General features: G+C 41.7%; 3 protein-coding genes across 3 annotated transcripts in view; 2 read left to right on the top strand and 1 right to left on the bottom strand.

Annotated features, from left to right (window-relative positions):
- The first annotated feature begins 673 nt into the window (after positions 1–673).
- asb4 (ankyrin repeat and SOCS box containing 4) lies at positions 674–3,288 on the top strand. Its single transcript, XM_053447223.1, has 6 exons — positions 674–975; positions 1,541–1,840; positions 1,932–2,174; positions 2,274–2,521; positions 2,894–3,007; positions 3,100–3,288. Exons 1-6 carry the CDS (start codon positions 684–686, stop codon positions 3,286–3,288), a joined length of 1,386 nt encoding a protein of 461 aa, XP_053303198.1. The 5' UTR covers positions 674–683.
- A 4,855-nt stretch (positions 3,289–8,143) lies between these two features.
- pdk4 (pyruvate dehydrogenase kinase, isozyme 4) lies at positions 8,144–17,885 on the bottom strand. The gene is made up of 11 exons (XM_053446544.1): positions 17,520–17,885; positions 16,127–16,268; positions 14,165–14,236; positions 13,106–13,290; positions 12,598–12,687; positions 12,167–12,244; positions 11,117–11,193; positions 10,926–11,024; positions 10,614–10,727; positions 10,115–10,228; positions 8,144–9,860 (listed from the first exon to the last, which is right to left on the bottom strand). The coding sequence occupies exons 1-11, from the start codon at positions 17,635–17,637 to the stop codon at positions 9,717–9,719; spliced, it is 1,233 nt and encodes a 410-aa protein (XP_053302519.1). The 5' UTR covers positions 17,638–17,885; the 3' UTR covers positions 8,144–9,716.
- Positions 17,886–18,975: 1,090 nt separating this feature from the next.
- Positions 18,976–25,860, top strand: part of LOC128462158 (cytoplasmic dynein 1 intermediate chain 1) — a 56,688-nt gene continuing 49,803 nt past the window's right edge. The window contains exons 1-7 of the mRNA XM_053447458.1: positions 18,976–19,185; positions 20,440–20,574; positions 20,860–20,974; positions 21,932–22,019; positions 23,164–23,205; positions 24,502–24,561; positions 24,885–25,000. Of these exons, the coding sequence (XP_053303433.1) occupies positions 20,455–20,574; positions 20,860–20,974; positions 21,932–22,019; positions 23,164–23,205; positions 24,502–24,561; positions 24,885–25,000 (541 nt within the window). The 5' untranslated portion in view covers positions 18,976–19,185; positions 20,440–20,454. The remainder of the gene's footprint in view (positions 19,186–20,439; positions 20,575–20,859; positions 20,975–21,931; positions 22,020–23,163; positions 23,206–24,501; positions 24,562–24,884; positions 25,001–25,860) is intronic.

Below are 25,860 nucleotides of genomic sequence, written 5' to 3'. Positions count from 1 at the left end.
GATCCACAGGGTGTAAAATATCTATCCATCTATCCACTCATCAATTGATCTATCAATCTATCCATCCATCCATCAATCTGTCCTCCCATCCATCAATTAATGTATCCAACCATCCATCCATCCATCTATCGACCCATCTGTCTGTCTACCAATTCATCCATCCATCCATCCGTTCGGTCATCCATTTATCTACCAATCCATATCTTTTTATCTATCCAATCTTTCTTTGCTTTCTTTCCGTGGCTTATCTTTTCTTATATTTCTGTTTTTCTTTTATTGGATTATCTTTTCTTTTGTTGCTTGTTTGATTGTTTCTTTCTTTCTACAATTGCCACACATAAAGTATAGATCCAGTTCAGTCATAATAAAATGGTTTAATAGAATGAAAGAGAAGTTTTCCTCTCTGAAACTTTTTTCATGTCCCTGCTGTGTTCACATGTCCTGTTATATTAACCATGCGATCATGATCCACCATGCATGAGGCCTTTCTCTCAGCAGAGTGACTGACCTGCAGCCAGCCACAGTCAGCTGTAGCTCTCCACTCTCTCCCTCCCTTCCTCCTTTCTATTTATATTCTGCTACATTTCGCTCTAGGACTATTTTCTCCCTCTGACACGCACCCCGCCCTCGACTTTATTTTCGTCCTCATACGCCTCCAATAGCTGAGCCTTCCCAGTGTGGGTATGCTTAATTCTTTCTTTATCACCATTTGTACATTCATTTTTGATTTACTACATGCCGTGTGGAGAACAGTAGTGTGTGAGCCGGCTGGTTTGGCAGTGAGAGGCCCTCAGCTCATGGAAGAGTTCAGCCCCAGGCAACTTGCTGTCAAGCAGCTAAAGCTAAAGTTCCTAGAGGCTCTGCAGACTAATAATGCCCAGGAGGTCCTGGAGATCCTGCACACTGGGGAGATAGACATTGACACGGTGCTGGAGGTGGAGGACCCCAGCATGGTCCTGGCCTCATACAAACAAGGTAAGCAGGAAGTATGATGAGGGACAACTCCTAACCCCGGTTTATGGTTGTAAACAGTTTGTGTGCTTGTCATTCTTTACAGAGTGCATGGGCTCAGAGGGATAAACATTACAACTTAGATTAGACGGATATCTGCAATAGAGCACACATCTCCTTGTATGGGTGTCTAGTTATTATAATAAAATATAAAAGACAATCCTGCCGACAAATAAACAGACCCAGTGAACATTTAACCTCCTTTGTGGAGGATAAAAGCTAAAGTTGAGTAAATTGAATTCATTTATATTTCATTTGTATGGTGCCAAGTCACAACATGCACTATCTCAAGGTTGTCAACACTTTCTGATTACTTTTGCACTGCATCCACTAGGTGATGCTAGACCCACAGAGATCCTAAGGATGGATATTACCACAGTCTAAGAAGTACTGTTTACACTATTTAATCTTAAAAGTCTTTAGCTTTAAAAGAGAGTAGATTTAAATCTGTGTAAATCAGGAATAATCATCAGCACATTTAGCCTCTACTGTCACTATGAATCCCTGCTGCTTGTCCACTTCACTGCAGGTTATTGGCTCCCAGGCTACAAACTGGAGACCTCCTGGGCGATGGGTATTCATGTGTGTGTGATGTACAACGCTTTGGAAACTGCACTAGTGCTCCTTCAGGAGGGTGCCGCCATTAACCGGATGCCCAATGGGAAGACGCCGCTGCATGTGGCCTGCGAGGTCTCCAACGCCGAGTGTACAGATTTACTTTTGGCTCACAGGGCAAAGGTCAACAGCCTGTCGCTGAGTGGGCACACCCCACTGCACTACTGCATCACCAGGGACTCTGTGGACTGTGCCAAGCAGCTCATCTACAGAGGTCAGCAGGGGAGGATGCATAGGTAGATGGATGTGTGGGTTGAATAACGACAAAGCAACTAAATAATCATCATTTCTTTTCCCCCATGGAGGTGCAAAAGTCAACATGCCCAGCTACAACAACGATGAGGTCACACCGTTACACACAGCAGCCAGGTTCGGAGTTCCAGAGCTGGTGGCTCTTTATCTGACCCACGGAGCATCTGTGAACGCAGTCAACTCTTTGCAGGAGACTGCTTTGATCACTGCGGCCTTCTGGACTTTTGATAATAAAGAACAAACCTACAGTGAGGATCACCATTTAGTCTGTCGTCTCCTGCTGGACCACCAAGCAGGTGCGAGGTTCTGGATCGAGAACTGTGCATGATGTTTGACTCGTGGTTTGTGTGCGTCAGAAATCGTTGTTTCCCCGAAACGTTTATTTTCTGCTCCAGATCCCAACCTCCAAGAAGAAGACCATAAAACGGCTCTTCACAAAGCAGCCTGGCACTGTGACCACGTCCTGATGCAGATGCTACTGGAGGCCGGAGCAGACACAAGAGTCATGGACATCAACGGCTGCACCCCCATTCAGTATCTCCTCAAAGTGACCGACGTCAGGCCGATGGCCATACCTGAGCTCTGCTATCAGCTGCTGCTCAACCATAACGCAGCCAGGATCTACCCACAACAGTTCCACAAGGTGAGGACCGAGGTTCCTAAATTATCTCAAACAAGAATGGCACTCAAAGTCCCAACAGTGGCTTAGATTTCAATCAAGCTGCACCAAATTATACACACTCATAGATATCTGTCCTCTCATTGAGCCTGGTATTTTTTCAGGAAGATCAATAAATTATTATCAAGGAAATTATAAGGAAAATAAATATATTTAAAATAAACATTGGCCCATGACCCAAGTATCACGAAAATCAATTCGGTCATTTAATTTGAATCCTACTGACAAACAAATGCAATAACATGACAATGCAGTGCGATTACATGACATTTTATATGCTGATGGCAAACACTCATCATTTGTGCACAATGTCTTGTTGTGTATTGTTTTGTGCAGGTGCTGCAGTCCTGTTACGACTACCCTGGAGTAGTAGAAATTATGGTCAACTCTTATGAACATTTAAAACCCACAAGGAAGTGGAGAGACGCCATTCCTGATGACTGCTACCAGGTAACACAGGGTGGTATTATGGATAGTATGTATATATTTGAATTAGTGCAGCGCAGTGAAAAAGCTTATGATCATTTTTACCTCTTCCTTAGCGACATAAAGACTTCTACGACTCTCTGTTTGCCGTTTGCACCAACACGCCACGCAGCCTGCTCCACCTCACCAGATGTGCCATCAGAGCCAGCATGGGCGGCCTCTGCCACAGGGGTGTCTCACAGCTTCCTCTGCCACGTCCCATGAAGAAATACTTATTATTAGACCCTGAGGGGTTACTGTACTGAAGGAGAGACTTGTTTTTCCATATTGGCTGCTTTAATATGTCACTTGAATCCCACGGGCTTTTTGACTGGAACGCGAGAAACCCCCTGTTCCATGAAAATGAAAAAGGAACTCAAACTTTCAACAAATCACTAATCAAATGACTATTTAACCTCATATATAGATGAGTGTGAGTTACAGGTGAGAGAATGGCAATTTATTGGTGATAATAATACTAATGTGATTGACAAGTAAGGATATCTGCCGGCCTGGCCACATGGAACTGCCACACTTTTCACGACTTGTGTCTTTCTGTCTTTTTTTAAATATTTCTATATTCAACCCTCTCTAATGACCTTATCTGCCGGTTTTTAACAGTAGTGTCATTGTTTTTGTAATAATTATCCACATGTGCAGTGTTGTGAACTATTCTTGATACTTCAGAGGATCCAGATCTGCCTGGCAACCGGCCCTGATGCTCACTCTCACCTTCACGCTCTCGTGTTTCTCCAGAACAGAACAAACACTCGACAACAGCGCTCCACTCCAGTGCTTGTTTTTCCAGTGGACTGCACATGAAGCCGCAAATACGGACCAATACCAATTTTCTATCTCCAGTCAAAATGTAATGTAAATATTACAGCTTTCCAGAAGTGCCATACATAACTAGAAGGGCCATTGTGGAGTGAATACCTCTGCCAAGGCTGATTGGCCACATTATCACCACATTACCTACTATATTACACCAAAGGAATATTTGTTACTGTACAAGAACAATTATGTCATGAGGAATTCCTGATCAAATCTGCTCCAGAGGTCAATGGCTTCTTCCTCCTTGGCCTTTACCCAACTATTCCACAAAGTTTCAAGAAAATTGGTTCAGTAGTCTTTGCTTAATCCTGTTGAAAAAGAGACAAACAGGCATACAGGTGTGTCTGACTTCTACCTTACAGTTTTTCTCCATTGCTTTGGCTCATTTTACGAAACAGAAATGACATTCTCAAAACAACACGTGCAAACCATTGGGCACTTGTTCACAACAGATTGGAATATCTCATTCCTTTAATCAAATTGCAATTGTATTAGCACATCCTAGCAATGACAAGTACAATTTCCAACAGCTTGCACAAATTTCAAATGATATAGCACACCTTTGCAAACGGTTAGGTACAATTGCCTTCAGTTAGCCCAATTACAAATTGAATATATATTGCTGGTGAAAACTGACTATCGCTTCTCAGTCAAGTGGTTGTTCTCTGCAGAACATGTTGGCATAATTTCATTGTTTACATCATCACCTGCACAATAGTTCACTCTACTGTCAAAATCGTACAGGCACATAATACCATGAAAAACATCATGGTATATACTGTAATAAGGATATCTTGGATCATTGGCTTCATTTTCAGGTGCAACTAGAACTTTGGTAATGAAGGTTGAGTTTCACACATCTGATCACCAATCACACAGTAAGTTTACAGTTTTTCTCAATTGCTTTGGCTCATTTCACGAAAGAGCTCTAAGTGCAATTTGCAAAATAGCCCATATGGTTCAGCACAACTACATAGATCACCTTCAAAAGGTCATATCTCACTATGCCAAATTTTAGTTTTGATGTGCTTATTGTTTGACAGTATATTGTGCTGTACACATTTTCTGTTACTGTAACCACGATGTATGGTAATTACTGTAACAATTTCCATGGCAGCATGAGTTCAATAAACATATTTTATGTGAAACCTTGAATTAATCTTTTTTCTGTTTGATACACTTAATATTCTGGAAAGAAAACATCTACTGTAACCATCCAGTGACCATTCAAGGACTGAGCCAAGATTGAAATGTGCACATGAGGGATATTTCTATGGTCCACTGCCATACTGACAAAACATCTAAACATTTTGACCTGTAGTGTTTACACAATGCCAAAGGGACTTTTCATTTTGGGGGCACTGACTATTTGTATGAGAAAAGGATTTAGTTTTGACTGATGAGTGGTCTGTTTTGGTAGAGATATGACCTTTTGCAGGTGTGCTATGGAGTTTTGCTGAACCATCTATGTTATTTTGAGAGATGAGCCACAGCAATCGAGAAGGACATTTTCATTTTGGGGGCACTGACTATTTATATGAGAAAATGATTTGGTTTTGAAACTTGAGTTAACTGTTTTGGGTGAGATATGACCTTTAGAAGGTGATCTGTGTAGTTGTGCTGAACCATATGGGCTATTTTGCCAATTGCACTTAGAGCTCTGAGAATGTCATTTCTGTTTCGTGAAAGGAGCCAAAGCAATTGAGAAAAACTGTAAACTTACTGTGTGACTGGTGATCAGATGTGTGAAACTCAACCTTCATTACCAAAGTTCTAGTTGCACCTGAAAATTAAGCCAATGATCCAAGATATCCTTATTACAGTATATACCATGATGTTTTTCATGGTATTATGTGCCTGTACGATTTTGACAGTAGAGTGAACTATTGTGCAGGTGATGATGTAAACAATGAAATGATGCCAACATGTTCTGCAGAGAACAACCACTTGACTGAGAAGCGACAGTCAGTTTTGACCAGCAATATATATTCAATTGGTAATTGGGCTAACTGAAGGCAATTGTACCTAACCGTTTGCAAAGGTGTTCTAAATCATTTGAAATTTGTGCAAGCTGTTGGAAATTGTACTTGTCATTGCAAGGATGTGCTAATACAATTGCAATTTGATTAAAGGAATGAGATATTCCAATCTGTTGTGAACCAGTGCCCAGTGGTTTGGAGGTTTGCACGTGTTGTTTTGAGAATGTCATTTCTGTTTCGTAAAATGAGCCAAAGCAATGGAGAAAAACTGTAAGTTAACCTACAGTGTCCAAGGTTCATCTCGACTCTGTCAGTCACCGTACTGTGGGTGCGTCGACGTATTTGTGTTGCTGCTCTGACTTGGTACGTTGTGTTACTGTGTCACAGCATGTGCACAGTTGTACATGAATGAATGCTGACAGAGGATCAGGTTCAAGGCCGGTGACCTTAAAGCGAAACCGTCTGTCAAGTCAGACAGGTGCTGCACACATGGCCCATGAGCTCAGGCAGCGAAACTGTGGTTCCAACATCTACTCTTATCTGTAAATTAGCAACAGAGTAAATACTCAGAGCGGGTAATGATTGCTTGTTAAATTGTTTGCTGTGTTTTAAACTTTATTTTTCACATTTTAATGAAAGCCTGGAGCGAAATAAAACGATCCAAATCAAATCTCTATAGTAGCTCTGCTGGCTTGTGTGTGTGTGTGTGTGTGTGTGTGTGTGTGTGTGTGTGTGTGTGTGTGTGTGTGTGTGTGTGTGTGTGTGTGTGTGTGTGTGTGTGTGTGCAGCAGACATACTCCAGCGCAGAAACATTGTCTGGATGACTAAGGGGTCAGAACTACTCTGGGATCTTAAAATAAACCACTACGTGTCAGAGAGTTGTCAGGACTAGAATGGCACTCAGTGGATCCAACAAGGCCCAACAGTCACTTTAAATTCAATCAAGCTGCAGCAAATTTCACACACTCATTAATGTCAATTCCCTTAATGTGCCAAATAAATAAAAACAAATCTAACCCTGTCAATTATTCTCTGAGAAATTGGTGAAATTGTCTAGAAGTACTGCCCAGCGGTTGTATGGTTCCGGTCATTATTTTCCTATTGATATGAAGTCATTGTGACCTTTGCCTCAGATCACTGAAATCGAATCAGCTTTTAAGAACTTCCCTAAAGACATGAGATACAATGTTGAGGAGGCCGAAAAAAAACACAACCCAAATCTTATCAGTTAATTTGTAAACAGTAAATGTGAACATTTGTGCCAAAGTTGAAAGGACGCTCTTCAGATAACATGTTCACCAGGCAATAACGGGTTTAGTGAGATGACTGTGACCTTGACCTTTGACCAATGAAATCCAATCACCTCATCCTTGAGTCGTACTGGATATTTAGTATTTAGATATTCCCTCAAGGCACTGTTGACATATTGCGCTAACAAGAACAAAGACGTGCCGAATTTGAAAGGATTCTCTCAAGACGTTGTGTGTACCTCAAAAGGAATACTAGGGATTTGTAACAATCTGTACTGAACAACGTTAAAGTAAGAAAGAAAGTGAAAGAAAAATCTATTCGTCCAGATCTGTGCCACAATCGAATGAGTTCTTTCTTGGCCCATGTCCCGTCCTTCCAACAAGTTTCGTGGAAATCCGTTCAGTGTTTTTTTGCGTAATCCTGCTGACAAACAAACATTTGGACAGAGGTGAAAACATAACCTCCTTGGCAGGGGAAGAGGAGGGGGCTCCTTCTGTAGTCGACGCTGACACGGCAGTGTTACTTTTTATCCTTTTTATTCTGCTGCCTTTCAGACTGAGCCTAAATAATGCTGTCCTTGTGTTGATGTGTCATGCCGATACAACCTCAGTGAGCTGGAAAACAGAGTCGAGGGCGACAGACAGAGAAAGAGACAGAAGCAGAATAGAGCACAACATGTGGCCACACTAATGAAGGGGCAAAACAGAGCAGGACGGCCTGTTCTCATCCCCCAATGGCAGCCGGCCATGAGAAGCCAACGGCCTGTGTCGGCGACGGCGGCAGACAAACAGAGCAAAGTTTCCTAAAGCAATCTGGGGAGGGAGAGGAGGGAGAGGAGTGAGAGGAGGACACGCCACACGTTACCGTTTACGTAACACCCTGGAAACTCTCTCATTTCCACAGCTCACACTTCTGTGACCCTCATGAATCCTGACATCCTTCATGTTGCATAAATCAAACCGAAAAGAAAATTCAAAGTCAACACACAGACAATTAACTCTAAATGCTGAAAAACAACAAAGTAGACGTCTGAAATAAAACAGGAGCGACCACAATGGACAAACTGCAGATTTTTATTTTCTACATTCACTGGTCCTTTTAGTGACGAAACCTTAAATTCCATCACGGTGAGACATAAAAGTACTTAAATTTGAAAACGTTACATTCTCAAAGAACTGATTAAAATGAACTATGCAGGGTCTAAACTGAGAAGTGCTTATGACTGGCACGTACTAGAGAAACAAACATGTGACATTCTTCCATCTACTCACACATCATCAACTGCTCGTCCTCTGAGGGTTGAGTGAAATACTTGTTACAGATAATTCAATACAATAATTCTGTGTTCCTATGATTCTCTGCTACAATGAATTTGTTCAAATACAGATAACATGCTGCACTAATCTGAGCATGACAGCGCACAGCGAGTCCTATGAGAGTTTTCTTTAGTGCAACATTAAGCATTGAAACCCTCTGACGTGCAGCCAATCACTTAAATATACAAAATGAGCCTCATTAAAAAACACAGCAAATCACCTCCAATATGCACAAGAATCACTGTGTTATTCTAGAAAGTTGCTCTTGAAGACATTGAAGACTTTCCTGTGTTTTGGTTCCTACAGCGATTAACACATCAGTTTCCAGGCAGGAAATTCATGCGAGAATTCAACTATTTTCCCATTTCACCTCCACACATATCAGCTTGAAATACGCTGCTATTCTTTGTTTTGACAAGTCTTGTTTCCTCTGTGTGACTCAACATCCATGCGTTTTTTTTTCCAATATTTCCAATAATTTAACTTTTTAAAATGGCCTTGCATGGGTCCAAGGCTAAGGCACCTGTGTTTATGTTTCTATTGAACAAGCTAACACTTTGAGTTTAAGCTCAAAGTGATCAAAGCTTTATCACACCACAGCACACGTAACAGATTCTATGTATTTCTCTTGTTGCGTTTCTGGTCCGCTCCTCTTGTGTTAGAGCTGAAGATGAAATGCAGATGAAAGGACTGAAACGGCCACAGGAGGAGCAGACTTCGCTCTCTCTGTCTGTACGCTGGACTTTGAACATGTCCGTGTTCTCATTAATGCGATTAACTGGGCTGTTTCAAGGCACTGATGCACATTTAAACTTCAGCGAAAACACAACTTAACCCAGGAATCTACATCGACCAAAGAACTGTACCAGTCTAAAGAGTGTGGACATCAACACAAACAGCTAACCTGCTTTGTTCAACACAGTGTATACTTGTTGTTATGGCTAAAAACAAAACAAGACAAAGTGTAGTAAATGAAGCGAAAGCAGATTAATACTTGACTTGTTCCTTCACCATTAGAGTTGCCTGTAATTGTCATGTAATGGGGTTTAATGTGCCGAGCTTTTGCTGGTTTAAATTGTCTGGAGGCTGAGAGAAATAGCTCAGCTCAGGTTCTTCACTGCATTTATCGGATTCTTGGGAAATGTTCTCCTGGTAGGGTTCGGAAGGGAATCCAGATTTCATGTGCACAGGTCCACGTCCAGCAGCTCGCTCACACTGAATGCTTCCTTTCACCTAAAGTACAAGTTTATCCACTTCTTCATTTAACTATTCATCCCTCCATTCTTTTCTTTCCTTTCGTCCCGCAGCCCATCATCACCAAGTCCTCTCATGCTTGCCCAGTTTCCTTGGCTCCTTGCTGGGCATGCACCAGTCGTCGGCCTCTATGCTGGTCTGGTAGTGCCGTAAGGCCGACTTGTTAAAAACAGGAAGTCTCTCCACCGACTCTGAGGACAGGGCCTGGTGATGCAGAGCAGAAGTGATGATTATCATTCAATCTGGATAATTATCACACCCGTTGATGAGAGTCTCATCCAGGGCTTTCTCCAAATTCTGTGCTTGATTAAATCTGCTCCTTTTTTCTTGATTAAACTATTTTTCATCTCTTCATCCCTCAATCAATCCAGTTTTTGTAGTTAACATTACATCCTTATGTGAACTTTGGCTTTAAGTAGTTCTTGACATTGTGTGTGTGGAGGCTACGAGGTTCTCACCTTTAAGTATATGACAGCTGATGTGCCGTGGCCCTCCATAGAGTAGAGCTGCAGGTCTCCCTGGAAATACTTGGCATACAGGCGGGAGATGGGCAGACCATAACCAAAACCAGCCTGGAGGAAAAATAACAGGGTTGCAGTATTCAAATATGTGATGTTCCGATGACATTGTACACTTTAACAATACTGATGCCCATACCTACACGTTACATTTTGGTCAATACAGATTACAGATCCAATTTCAATGCATTTCAAACCAAAAACAAAACATTAAAACAATTCATAGAAAGTACTTTAAACTCATCTGTAATATCTCTCAGTTGTTTAAAGTTGTTAAAGCTACATTTTAGTTTTTCATTCGAACTCTGATTTCGCTCCGGTCTGTGGATTTTGTCGGCGAGTTCCGACTTTTGTCAGCAAGTGGAAAATCCGGCTAACAACCACGTAGTGTGAAACAAGACTTAGACAACTGCACAGTGTGTAACAGGCTCAGTCTCACCAGGGGTGCGTTACGAGAGTTGTCTTCATGGACGGGACTGGGAGCCGTGGAGTACATGTAGCTGAAGAGATGTTCAATCTTCCTCAGCGGAACTCCGCCTCCTCTGTCTGACATCTAGAAATAAAGAAGACAATGATCTGCTTTGTGTATCAAGTCATCACAACTGCTTTTATTTACAGTACATAATGGGCAGGTGAAGGCAGATGCATCTGTGTAGAGAATGGAACTACAACATGAAGTACTTTAATCACAGGAATGGTTTGTGCAGTACAGAAATCCAACTCTGTTTGAACTCCCTGTGTCCTCACCGACCTTGATAGTGAGGTCCTCAGCACCCAGTGACACCCGCACTTTGATCCGTGGCAACGTGGGGCTCATCTCGTGGGTCTCGACTGTGGCTCTCATGGCGTTCTGATAGAAAACATGGATTACAAAATAAGTCAGCAGACACGTGGTGGGAAAGCAGGGCAGGTCAGGTTTTCAGGTTTGTTTTGTCACTTTACCTTGAAGAGCTCAAACAGCATGTGGTAGAGATGGGACGGCACGTAGACGATGTTCAGAGGCTGCCCAGGGTTTTCAGCTGTGAACCATTTCATTATTATAATTAGTATTATCATAATAATAATAATACACTATTATCTGCTTATGTGCTAAAACTAAACCTTGACAAAACAAGCAAATAGAAATTTTACATATGAACAAAGTGTAATGAAAAGCATTAGAGTGGCAATGCACAACCAGTTTGATCGCTTTATAAACCCCAAAAAGCCACCTCTTTCAAATTCTGATTTCATTATGTCGTCTTTAATACAATAAGATAAAAAATGCCATGGCTTATATAAATAAGCTGTACATCATGTCTTTAGTTGTTATTTTAGAGTAAAACTTTTAGAGTAAAACTAGAGACAACCCTAAAGTTAATGCATTACTACACTAAAGGACATAATTAATAAAAAATGTGGCTTCAACATTATGTCATTATCCTACATATGATCATATATCATTTTCTAATTATTACAAGTCTTAAGTCCAATAGGAAACAGAGATACCTCTTCAAATGCATTTTTGCACGATTTTGCAAAATCCACTGAAATCTCTCTCGCTCAAGTATTTGCAGAGATAACTTGGAAAAATAGTTTTTTCCAGACCATATATTTGTTGACCTTGACCTTTGAATTCAGTGACAATGGGAGAACACCCTGCTTCTAGCTAAGCTGGCACACAGGGTAGATATATGTAAACATGTTTAAATATATAATGTGCAATTACAGCTGCAGCGTAAGCATGACCAAATCCTTAAATCTCTTTTTGTTTTGGTCGCTTTCTCTGCGCTATAACGTGTGAGGCTCGAGGAATGTCTAATGCTGATGCTGGCTCTTTGCAGGAACGACTGACGGGAAACAGACCCAGCAGGCCTCAGTTTAAACAACACTGATTCATCTCAGAGAGTTCAGCTGAACTCTAGCAGAGCACCAGTGAATATTTCCTCTCACACGGATCCTTCGAGCAGAGAACCGAGAAGGATTCAACAAACCCACGGATGAAAAACTTACCGTTGATTTCTTTGACCTCCATATCAGGCGAGGTCAAGTAATACTGCTCGCACAGCATCTTTGACGTCTCATAGGCGTCTGCAGAGGGACACAGAGCAAGCTGTGGTCACATTACAGGCTGCAAAACTCTATAACTCGCGTTGAACGGGAAATAAATCAAGGAGACGTTAAGATTTCTGCCTTTTAATGAAGCAGTGAACACATCTACAGACACAAGACTATCACAGACACATACATCAAAATAACCCCTTACTCTAAAGACACTAGATAATACTGGAGAAGGGTAAAAGAGTCATGGATCTGCACGAACAGTGAGGGATGGAAAGGAGATAAGAAATACAGTGTGTGTGTGTGTGTTTATGCGTGTGTGTTTCTGAGAGAGAGAGAGAGAGAGAGAGAGAGAGAGAGAGAGAGAGAGAATGATGACTCACCTTTTACTACCTCCACGACATCACAGGTGGGGTCGATGCTGCCGATATGTTTGGGATGGGCCGGGTTCACACTGCCGTTGAAGATTAATGCTACACAGCGGAACAAAAGATACACATTCATAAAAACAACCAACACAATAAATAATACGCAATGCAGAGCCAACTTTACCACAAGGTGCATATAAAGCAAAGTGGGGACTTTGCATAGGGGAATATTAACAGTAGTCGACATAATTGACTAAATCTCTTCTTCTCCTCGCAGCAATGTCAGATGCATTTGGTGCAAAAGCCGTGCTGCAGGCGGAGTGTTGATGTTGTTCTCATACATCAACTCTTAAACTAATTGGTTAAACCTGATTAGTAATACGATTTCAATTAAACGGCGACGCAAACTGTAACAGAGTCCCGTCTGTTTTCACCCCGCTGTAATTCAATGACGCGATCTGTGAGTGTTGGCAACTGTATTGATTAACTCACAGTCAATCACCAAGTGCTATACAGTACTGACTGTGCTGGTTTATGAGCATGCGGATGGAGATGCGGCTCATGTAGAAGCGGTCCAGGAAGTACTGGACGTTCTGGTTGGTGACGGGGTCCACGCCGAACGCCTCCTTGTACTCCACCACGCCCTGAGCCATGGTGGGCACCACGTTGTTGTGCCGGTTCCGGATGTGCACCAAGGTCTGTGTGAAGCTGAGGGCAGAGAGGATGATGGTGATGGACATGTGAATATCGACGTGCAAGGCATTGAGCACACACACGTCTGCTAAACACAACACAATGTTGTACATTAACAGACCATGAGCACAGGAGAGGAAACCCTTATTCAGCAATGATTTTGTGTCCAGTCAGGGCACGGTCACACAAGCAGTACATGAATGAAGCTGTTTGCTTGAACCCGGTCGCCCGGTCGCTTCCAAATTGTGGGAGGGGCTTAGGATTAAACCTTCCTGTGGCGAAGCAACTCTGCAGCGTGACTTTGCGTAAAGTTCAACACTGATGAACTTTGACCCTCGACATTTGTGTTCAGTATGTGTGACTGTGCCCTTCAGACTTCAGACTACAATGTACTAAGTCCTTTTCATCGAGGATTTTGTAAAGCAACAATAGGTGATACTTTGCATGAAACCATTTATCTAATTATTATCTACCGTTTACTCTGATCTTGGACAATCTGGAACGTCAAAGCAGCCAAACAGACACATTTGTAAAGGCAACTGTTCAAATTATACTAATACTTTAATCAAGTGTTTAAAGAAACTGTATTCAGATCAAGTTTAAACAATGACACCAGATGCAAAAGGTCTACACCCTGGAAGTAAATATTGACATACAGGCATTAGAGTGAGGAATTACTCTTAAATCAACCTGAACCACATAATTGCATGCACGGTTCCTCTTTGTGGTGGAACATTGGACTTTGCAGAAACTGCCGAGCATTAACTGCAATTAATGTGTGGGTGGCCTTCAGCCGCTTTACAACAGGCTGTGTGAACAGGACAGATGTGTGTGAACGGGACAGCTGTTTTCATAACAGAGTGTGATATAGGAAGTGTCCTTAACTTACTTGGTCAGGACGCTCTTATCATCTGGATCTTTCTCCAAAAAGTCCACAAGCTCCAGCAAGCTCTGTGAATACCTGGTAGGCACACACAGAAATATAGACATATAGGTTTATAGACTGAATATCAGAATGAGAAAAAGCTTCAAACAAATTTATAGTGAATTCAATGATGGGAACTAATATCACACTGTCTTTTCTATTATTTACTAGACTAGAACAACTGTATAATTAGAGCATGAGGCCTTTTCATGTGTTTCAAGACACAGCCCCCCCCTTTGGTTCATTGTAGGTTGTTTTATTTGATATCTTTCCAGAGGGGGGGATGAAGGAAGACGACTCCAGTGCTGAGCTCACTGAGTCACATTCTCGCCTGTCAAACTGGGTGAAAGGTGAACAGCAGTGTGGGGAGTGTGTCCCTCAGCTGACCTTCAGCTCTCAGTTTTGTATCAAGGCCCTGCCATGCAAGGTAACACATGTACATCTTGTCACAGACTATTATGAGACTTCTATTCTCAGGAGCTTTTCGGGAAACATCTCAGTGTCACCACTGTCTCTCCTCTCCTCTCCTGAACAACATCAACAAGATAAAGATCGAGTCTTTGGCAGGGAATGAAGAAATGTAAATACTTGTAGTGGAGGACTAACACAGATATTACTCTGCCTCATGAAAAGAGAATGATCTGGGTTAAAATGCCCAGTAACACAGCTCCTCTTTTGGCTTTTGAGAAAAGCTGTTGAGCTCTTCACACAAATAGACTGCCTTACTAAAAGACCCTCACTTATACTTTGCTTTTTCAGGGCTTCTGCAGGTTTCAACAAGACTTTTTAAAATGAATAATATGTTAGATCTATGTCAAGTACTGAGGCCAACTGAGCTAGTATTCAATGAGCATCAACACACTTAGGACCTAACTAAGCATTTATTATATTTTAACATATTAAAGATTTTTTTAAACCCTGCAGAAACTCAGCTTTTTACAGGAGTAACCTGAAGTAAAAAACGAGAGTACGGTTGAATCACAGAATTCACTGGTGTAAAAACCTGTCCCAGAAGTCCAGGGCACGTTTCCTAGAATGAAATTTAAATCATTTAAATCTCTGTTCTATAACAGAGAGAAACACACTCCTTTACTTGAGCTTCACAGCCTTTGGATAATGTACATTCTGAACCTTGAACTGTGTGTGTGTGTGTGTGTGTGTGTGTATACGTGAACACAGATTCATATATGCTGGTTTAGCTCGACCTGTGTGAGGGTTGTGACCACAAACAAATACAGGTGGATCTCGGTGATGCTGGCAGACACCAACTAGCATGCATCCTTCAAAACTCTGAATCTGTGCTGTATATTCCTGGTATAGTGTAAGATCTAAAACGTACAAATAGTTGTATTATAGGTTACACAAGCCTATTAAATAAAACAAGTAATGGGAATATCAAATAGGGACCAGTAGAGTGGCCGGTTAATCAGCCTTATCTCACAATAATAATAAAACAAGATCTTAAGGATGCTCAGTAGCATTGAGCTTGTGAGTGCACAGAGGACAGGTGGGTGAGGGAGGAGGAGAGAGTGACCTCACACAACCCCAGACAACATAAACAGCCACGGGTTCATCCCATCAGATAAGTAGGTGACACGCTGGGTTCACCAAAGCTGAGGGAGACCAATGCATACACAGCGAATCCACTGTCTGGAGCCCGGACCCTGGTTTATCAGGACCGTTCCCATGCTGAAACCTGGACCAGTCCCTGTAGGACCTTGTGTAACCTGGTAACTTTGAATATAAATGACATCAGACACACAGCGGGACTCTCTCGCTCTACAGCCGGTGCCATCACGTTCCCCCGCCCTTCATTTGACTCTGTTGTCGGTCAACCGAGATTGAGGGATTCCCAGACTTTAGAGAGTCTGACTGTGGCCCAACAGATTAAATAGAAAGAGGTGCGGCACAGGCTGGTGACCCTACCAGCTGGCGAGGAGCTTAAGGGATGGAGTGCCGAGGAGCTTGTCTGGGAGGAAATCAATTTCCTTCATGATGTTGGCCAGTCGGACGGGAAGCTCCTGGCGCAGGAACACGAAGGAGGTCTTCTCACATGCGTTGGCCGAGCCTTTGGTAACATGAGGGACAAAATAGGGGGGGGGGGGGGGGGGGGTGGGGGACAAAATAGCCTTAGCAAGCATTCAACTTTGACCTCAATGTGTCAACAAGGACACAAAAATAAACACAGCAAGGTCATGGCAGCATTGACATCGGGAGAATTAAAGGGGTTGAGCTCTGCAGGAATCTGTTGTGCTAAGCGGTGGAAATATCTACATTTTATATAGTTTTGCTGATATAGCAGTAACATGACAGGCTGCAGGTGAAAAATGCATGAATCAGCGTGAGTTTGAGATGTTGATAAAAAATTCAAGGTCAAATTAAACTTCCGTGTGCGTCCACAAGATCCGAGAGACATGTCCACCCTTCTGTATCTGGTCTGGTTGTCTGTCATTGACCTGTGTAGTGCGCGGTCAGCTGTCACCACACTCACAAAGAAAATAAGGTCAGTTGTGCAACAGGGGTGGAGGGGTGGGGGGGCTGGGGGCGCACACTCTGCTTTCAGACATGAACGGAACTCCGAGTAAACTCCTGACATTCTCCAGAGCCGAGGCTGAAGCTGTCATTCTATTTGCAGCTTCCGGTTCGACAGTTAAAGGTTGTGTGTCGACGATTTTGTGACATGTAGGGGTTAAGGTTTCATGTTGCAGCTGAATACCCCTCCCCTCCCCTCACCTCACCTCCACCCCCCCCCCCCCCCCCCCCCTTCCTCTTCCACACTTGAAAGACAACCAGGGGTACATTAAGTTGTCATAAAATCTCAAAAAGGTGTTTGTCTAGTTTGGACTACTGTAAAAAAAAAAAGATGGTGGCCTCCGTAGAGAGGACCTGCTCCTGATGTAGAGGGCCCATTCTACAGTTAGGAAAACAACAACAATTCAACACACTAGTGAAAAAAATCACATGGATGATATATTTAATTCATGCCAATTGATCCCTTTCACTTAAATCTTACACACTGGACCTTTAAGGGGAAATATAAGGGAAACTGATCCTACGTCTTTTGTAACTTAAGGCTAAATACTCTCAGATTTGTGAAACCTTTATTCTATTTGTGAAAAGGCATTAAATGGGGATTTCACTGTTGTTGTTTAGCAAATAGAACACATTGGACCAGGTTGCAGTTCACAAATACCCAACCTAGTAAGTGTTGACATCAACTCAGAAAAAACTTCGGACCATGTCCAACTGAGCCCATGGGAGAAGACAGCAGGAGACCACCCGGAGGGAGACATTCACTGACCCTGGTACGTTCACTTACCGAAGTCCAGGAACTGCTTCATGGACAGGGGCGAAGGGGAGAACTTGGAGAACTTCTCCACTTGCCTCGGGATTCCAGCCACGGAGGCGTTTTTCAGCAAAAACTGAGCAAACTTCATTTTGCCCTGTGTCTCTCAGCTTGTGACTGTGACTCCTGTCTTTGCGCAGCTCCAGTTTCAGCAAAGTTTTAAAGCCAAGGTTCGTCGTCACGCACAGAATCACGTTGAACAAACATCTCGACGTGAAGGTTGTGTCTCTCCTCCTCCTCTCATACTGCCAGCTTGTTGTGTGTCCTCCGATCACAACTGTACGTCACGCAGCGATGTCTCTGTTTGTGTCTCGGGACGAGGAGGAGGAGGAGCGAGGGGATTGACACGTCAGACGCAGCCAATGGGCGGGGAGGTCGGCCTGGCGGTGGACGGGTCAGATTCTGCTCTCACTCTTGTTGGTTCCCGACCAGGTTAGAAAACAACTGAACGGTTTGTTACAGCGCCCCCTACAGACACACTTCCGCAAATGCACATATTTGAATAATTGCTCCTTGAATTGACCTCTCTAACCAAAACCATGAGTAAGGAAAATGCAATTGTAGTAATCCACTTTATAAAAGATTATGATTCAGAAAACAAGCCCAAGCTCTTTTATTTATTTATTTGTATTTATGAATAAATTCAATATTTTAGTGTCATGGCTATTTTGTTGCTTATTCATATGTACAGCTGCACATTATTTGTCAGTATCTTTATTTAAGTGTCTTGTTGTTTGTACATTAGAAAGCTGTGCAATAATAATATGACGTGAAAGGGAGTTTAAAATATATGCATGATAATCATAAAAACACATCTTTAAGCTAATATTATTGATTTTACAACTAATATGTAGAACTCAAATTATGTTCATTGCTATATAAATTATGTTTTCAACAACTCGGCAACTATCCCATTTCATTAACTCCTTCATCTACTTACTTCCATTTTAAGTTAGTATTATGTTCTCTGTCTCATGTAACATGCTTATTTTATATATTGATATTTACTCTTAGGCAATGTTTTTTTTATTACTTTATTAATTCACAATGCACTTTCTCTTAATTTGAAGAGTAGAGTAAAATGTGTATTTACTGTATTACATTCGATTCTATATTGTTCTGTCACTGTGATCTTGGAGCAAGCTAAAACAAGAAATTTCTTCGGGATTTATAAAGTGTTATTTCATCTTATTTTATCTTACCTTAACTTATCTCATCTTATCCAATGTTATCTTATCTAAGTTATGGTGACTCCAGCTGCCTTTTCTCTAACGCCCAGAAGATGGCAGCGTTGCAGAACCTATGAGTGGTCCTTAGTCTGAGGAAGAGGAGCATAAGGAGGAGGAGGAGGAGGAGGAGACAAACCCCTCCTCCCCTCCTCATCAGCATCCTCCTGCTCCACCTCGGGATGTATCGGTGTGCTGATGCACCTGTCTCCTCCGCCGTCTGGTCGCTAGCCGCGGAGCTGCTGTGATTTGTATCCGCTCTCATCATCAGCCACGCGGGGAAGGTAGAGCCGACCTGTGCGGAGGATCCAGCGTGGAGGTCTGTAGCCGGAGGATGTGGTGACTCCTTCTGTTGCAGCAGTGAGACAGCATCTTTACCCGGTGACACACCATTATCAGCCCGCGTGGACCAGGTAGGAGACATTTACACTCCAGTTCACTGTCATTACTGACATTCGATATCACCTGTCTATTGTCAGGTAACGTTATTTGTTACAGTGTTTATAACGAGGCCTTGAACGCATCGCTGCAAATAGAAACGCTGTCTAATGTTTAGCTAACGTTAGCTTGTTATTTGTAGCTAGCTAACATCACTCAGTGTAAGGTTTGTTTGTCTGCCTGTAGGGATATTTATCCCCGTCACGTGTGTATGTGTCTGTCCCTTCATTACTTTAATATTAGATGACGTATCTTCTCGCAAACCTTTTGTTATTGTCCTTTATATTGGTTCCAAATAGCTTTTGTAGATGTTTTTAAACCTCCAGCTTTCAAATGTGCTATTTGTACATTTATGAAATCACGTCACACTGGCCTAATATCCAGCATTTACTCTGCTATTAATAGGTACCCCACCTATTTAAACTAATTTAGACTTCCTGATTCAAGAGACCAATCAAAAGGCCATAATCTGTATATTTTCCTACTGGGTATAATGGCACCCAAGTGCTTTTGAAGTGTCACCAGTGTTTTGATGCATAAAACCGGTTTGGGGAGGTCTTTGAGATGTGGCTTTCTAAATATAGAGCACATACTCTGAAAAATGAGAAATAAGATGAGACGAGACAAGAGGAGAGAGGAGATGAGCTAAAATAAGATCAGATGAGTTAGAGCAGTATTCATCTCGAAGGAAAAGGCTTGGACTAGGTCTTGCTTCAAAGTTACAATAACAAAGAAAACCATCATATAATAGTATACAAAGATAAATGATCTATCTAAATATCAGGTGCATTGAGGTGTGAGAGTGGACCACTGCCTAAATATATAACAATTGAGGTAATATAAATGACAAAAATAGATATATGAAAGATTATACTACATCTAGACTAAAGCCGAAATAGAAAAGGTAGTATTGGATATCATATGACACTTGAGAAGTATGTATTGCACATTATTACATCATAATACTAATAATGTAGAAGTGTCACTCTTATATGCAAATACATTTCAGCTCAGTAGGACCTAGTATTGACGGCTGTTTCATCAATATCGAGTCGTTATTGGTCGCTGATCCTAGGTTATAGATCTAGGTGCCACACCCAGTGGGTTCTCTGATGAATCCATTGGGCCCACTGGATGAGCCGATACTCCTCCAATGCCACACCGTATTAAAATGAAACCAGAGATTATATTGTGACTGTCCCACTCCTGTTCAATCCTCTTGCCTGAAGCCCCCCCAGGACACCATGTCGGATAAAAGTGACCTAAAAGCCGAGCTCGAGCGCAAGAAGCAGCGCCTCGCCCAAATCAGGGAGGAAAAAAAGAGAAAGGAGGAGGAGAGGAAGAAGAAAGAGGTAAGGAAGAAAGTGAGTACATTCCCACGACTGCCACTCATACTGTCTCACCCTCTAGTGTGTGCTGTGTGTGCATCGGATTGCTTTTTGGTCAGGCCGTGACACATACATGACCGAGGGTGTGTGTGTCCATGCGTGCATACAAACATCCATATGTGTGCAGAAGGTTGGTGTTGGAGTTTTTAATTGAAATGAGCATTCGCATGTTTTCCCCTCGCTCTTCAACTCATGATGGCTGAGCTGTGACTGTGTAACTCATGGTGTATAAACTTACATTGGTGTCTGTGTCCTGTGCAGTCTGAGATCCAGCAGAAGGCAGAGGTGACCCCAGAGGATTCAGACTTGGATCGTAAGCGCAGGGAGACCGAGGCCCTCCTACAGAGCATCGGTATATCACCAGAGCCTCCACTAGGTACATGATACTCCTACCCACTGAACTATCAATCAATCCTTCTCTTGTCATTATGATGCCAAAGGTTTAACAAACTCCTGCAATGTCCAGATCCAATTATCCAGTTAGTGTCTGAAAACAGCTCTATAGCAATACCTACGCTGATGGTTGGAAAATATCACAATTACTTTATTAATTACAACCAAAAAACTTCTGAAAAACAGTTTAATGATCACACTGTAAATACACATATATTCATATTGCAGACAGACTGTATGTATCATATGGATATATCGTCGTTCCTGTTCTGCCTTACTGATAATGAAATTATCAGAGAGCTAAAGATCTCATTTCTATACAGTAGAAATTCTGCTTTAATTTAATTCATATATTATTTATTTTTGTACAAAAGTAGTTACTGTGTCATTTCATTATTTTCTTTTTTATTCTCGGTTGATTTCATTATTTGTTGTAGATAATGTGATTTGACTGCGTTGAACTTTTTTCATTACAACTTTGATTTTTCTTTTTTTTTAACAACCTCCTCTTTATCGTACTTTCCTGTTCCACTGTATACATTGAGTGTATTATATGTGTTAATGGGGTATTTGAACATAAATGCTGTTTCAACGTGCTGCTCAGATACGTCTACCCTGCATGTTTCAGTTCCACTAAACTTTTGGAAGCACTGTTCTCTAGTGGTGTGACATTGTAACAACACCCTCAACACCTCAGCGTAGACTATTGCAGAATCGACCTGATAAAAGTTATTTATAATTTATTTTTAAACAGAACTGATTAATAATAAACACAAAACCGACAATGCATTTGATGCCCTTCCCCCCCTCTCCTTTCTTTTATACATTTATTATATTTGTCCATCATTTCTTTTACTTTGTTGCTTCCCATCCCATTTTGTTTCAACAGTCCATTCTTTGCAGCCTTTAATGATAGACTCATGTTGCTTTCATTATTTAGTCCCGACCCCTGTGTCCCCCGCAAAATCATTGAGCACGCCCAGCGAGACTGGGAGCCAGGACTCAGTAGATGGAGTTGCCACCGGCAGGTAGGTCAAGATCTTGGTGCATGAGTTTCATCCATCTCCATTCGGAAAATTAGTTAATAAGATAAATACATAATATAGAAAAAAATTTTGAAGAATTTGTTAATGTTCTTGCTTCTGGATTGAAAAAAGTAAATTTACAATGTCAGGCAAAATATTTGGAAAATCTCCTGCTTTCTTTTGTAAAAAAAAACAATCCATGCATAGATTTAATAAAATAAGAAACATAGAAACTGTTTATTATAGGATTTGCCCTCTCTCATATACCAGGCATGCTCTTTTAGAGGTCATCAATAAACTGTATGAAATACTGGCCTAAATATGATTTTAAACGAAATAGGCTTTTGTCTGTGAATTTATTTTGTAAAATTCTCCTATTTCACGTATATTCTGTCTCTTTACTTGTCATGTGCACAACAGGTTTAGGTAAGAACGAGTGTCACTGTTAGTTGTGGTGCATCATTTTCTTTTGTGGCTTCTGTCATTTGTCGTGACACCCAGTGCTTTGATGACCGCTGTGCAGTTTTCTGCTTCTCGTAGCTCGTCCTGAGAAATTCTTTTTTGGACTCGCAGTGCGTCTCAGCCGTAGATATTCTTGCAAGATAGATGTTGGAACGACAATACTGAGAAAGGCAAATTACAGTTTCCAGGTCGAGGAGTATGTTGAGCTGAAATGAGTAAAGTGATAAAGTGTAAGCTTCTTCCTTTCAGTCACTGCTCCGTAGGTTTGTTTCACAGTGCTTACAACACACTCATAAGTCTGCAGACTATTTATCTTCAGGTTCTGCTCATGGCTGCTTTGGCGAATTAAACCTGCCGCAGAGAAGAGAGAGTGGTCATCAAGCACTTTCCATTTGCTTTTGAATGATTCACTGACTTTATATGTCAATGTGTGAGGGAGTGATGCCCTCAGGGGTCATTAGTGATGTGTTGTTCTGGTATAACCATGGGTGGGATTAGGGATGAAGAAAGTTCCCAGCTAAAAATAAGATCTGGTTTGTGAGTCTTTTTCTTTCTTTTAGCTTTCATCACTTCGATTTTTTAAAATTGGACAGATTCTTCCTTCCCAAATCCACCCTGGACGATGGCATGCCATTTTGAGCTCCTCCATTTGTGGCTGTGTATATGTGTGTGTGTCCCTTCTTAGGTCAGAGTTCTCTAAAAACAAGTCCCAAGCACATATCGCAAGGTAAGCCTTTTCATGTCAAACCCAGGAATCCCCCTCCCCTGCTTTTCCCTGGCTGAGGCCATCCTCATGTGTGAACACGGCAGCACCCAAGTATTGGCAGTGGTCACATTCCTCCTGTCTCCGCTGGTGACTTCCTGTCCTGAAACCTTTGCTGTCTCCCGTAATACCAGCTCCAAATATCACCGTTCACATTAATGGAGCCACAGAGGTGATTGCAGCTGCCACAGAGTTGACAATCAGCTGTTTAAAGTGTCATCTCTGTTAGTGTAAAACACTCTTTTCTGTCAGGCTAAAGAAACGCCTTTCCACTCTCACCTGCTATTGTGTGGCGCGAGCTGAAGGCCTAATGGTTGTGTTCACCGGCTCTAAAACACAAAAAGTGAAGAGGGGTTGTGTCGTCCTCTAACAAGTGGTAGATTACAACCATCCTGACGCAAAATCCATTAAGTTTCAGTTGCTTTTGAAATTCTCTATTAGTAAATAAATCCTACTTCCCGATATTATGAAATAAGCTGCACTGCTGAACAAAATGAATGGACTCACACAAAACTCATCGATCACGCATGGCATGTGTATTGTCATCTGTGCCGAGAAGGCGAAACCTTCACATACAGATTTATTTTGATTATCATATGCTGAAGGTTACTACATGTGTGATATATGTTGAGCTTTGTGAGTGAGATGTAAAATCATGGATTTTCAGGTATTACTTATCACAATTTTACATAACCAACACCAAGACACTAAATATAAATATAATCTAGCATGCGTGAATATGATTAAGAAATATACAATTTCACTCACATTTTTTATTCTTAGAATAAATAGATATTCCTGCTTTTAATTTAGTAATTCGAGCATCATTCAGCTTTTCCAATGACACGATTTAAACGATTTTGAAATTCTCCCACACAACATATTTTCTTTTGTCCATAAATATGTGGGAATTTCAAAATTATCATAAAATCCTGGCAGAAGATCAAGAAATCTATAGCCAGAGGTAAAAAAATTGAAAAACATTGATGTATAAGGAAATCTCCCTAATGTACAGCCCTCCCATGCGATATCCAACTAAATAAACATTTCCATGTAAAGTGCCATCATTGCATGCAGTTCGATGGGAACTCCCATTTTTATATAAGTGGTGTGTGGGCGATCATGTGTGTGTGCATGCTTATGGTAACACATGTTTTGGTAATATGTGCTATTGGTGTGTGTGTGTGTGTGTGTGTTAAACAATGTGTAATGTTTGTAAACATGCATGTCCTCTCTTGCCCCCCCTGTTGGTCACATCAGGACACTGCAGTGGGACACCGACCCCTCTGTGCTGCAGCTGCAGGCGGATTCTGAGCTCGGGTACATCCTCCTCCTGTCCTCCTTCATCCTGGCAAAAATGACAGTGCAACACCTATATTCAATAGAATATTGTTTTTAATGTATTTGTACATGTAAAGGACAATTGTAAGTGTGAATAGATTTAAAACACAAAACCTTTCGAACCACATATGTGACACAATCCTCTGGGACTCGAACACGTTGTTACGACAGACATTAGTCTACACATTATTTAGAGCTGTAAACTTAGCACAAATGAAAATGCACTGTAGTTTCAAAAGGATAACTTGAGTTTAAGCTCAGTGTGGCCCTGCTAACGAGGACATCTTGTTTCTTTAACCCAGACGGAGGATGCAGAAGCTGGGGGCCTCCAAGATCACACAGGTAGACTTCCTTCCCAAAGAGGTGGTCGCTTACTGCAAAGAGACGCAGACGCCGCTCGCCGCCCACCTGTCTGAAGGTGAATACTTTGCGAATGTGCGTATGAGCATGAGTGACTTTGGAAAACATTCTTCTGACGCGAAGGTTATGAGAGGCAACAGAGGGTTTCACGTTGCAGTGATCGTCGTGGTGGTGCGGTTGAATTTGATACCCCGTCGGTTCGCTAGTTCACGGCCCACAAACCTGGAATTATTTAAAGATCTTACGGAGAGAGAAAGTAGGAGGGAGAGCGAGAGCGTAGTCGACAAGTGTCCGCCTGTCAGTTTATCTGTCTTCAATCACAGAACATCTTGCTTTTGACTCCTGCTCACAAGTGGAAACAGGCTGACGGATGAAAATCCCTCAAAGTGTTTTTTGATGGATGCTGCAGAATCACTGTCCGTTTGTGTGTGGAATATCTATAGTACACGCAGAAGTATATATTTATCTCCTCCACAGATGTTGGGTTTTCATCCGTATCTGTTTGTTTGTCATCAGGTTTACGTGAAAAGCACTGAACAGACTTGTACCGAATTCAGTGGAGGGATGGAGCATGGGTCAGGAGGGTGGGGGGTGGGCATCAGGGTAAAGGCGACGATCCAGACAAATTTAATTCAATGTCCTCAACATTGAGAGATAAGATAAAACCTAAAGCAAAATGTTGTTACTTTTTTAGAAAAATATGTATCGAAAAAAATCGGGAAATATTTACGATATGTACAATTTGTGGCAAATTATCAGACGACAGGGCTTCTAATTTATTTAGTGTGTAACGGATATGTGTGGTACTATTAGGTGGTGGTGAGGTATAGGTACTGAGTGCCATCCTCATTGTGTAAAAAATGCATATATATTCCTTAGCTGAAGTTGAACATTTTTCAGTTTTGCTTATATATGTTC

This window comes from Pleuronectes platessa, chromosome 18, assembly GCF_947347685.1.
Source record: "Pleuronectes platessa chromosome 18, fPlePla1.1, whole genome shotgun sequence".
Taxonomy (NCBI): Eukaryota; Metazoa; Chordata; class Actinopteri; order Pleuronectiformes; family Pleuronectidae; genus Pleuronectes; species Pleuronectes platessa.
The sequence above is the reverse complement of the archived record's forward strand: the minus strand, read 5'-3'. Positions and strand labels throughout refer to the sequence as shown.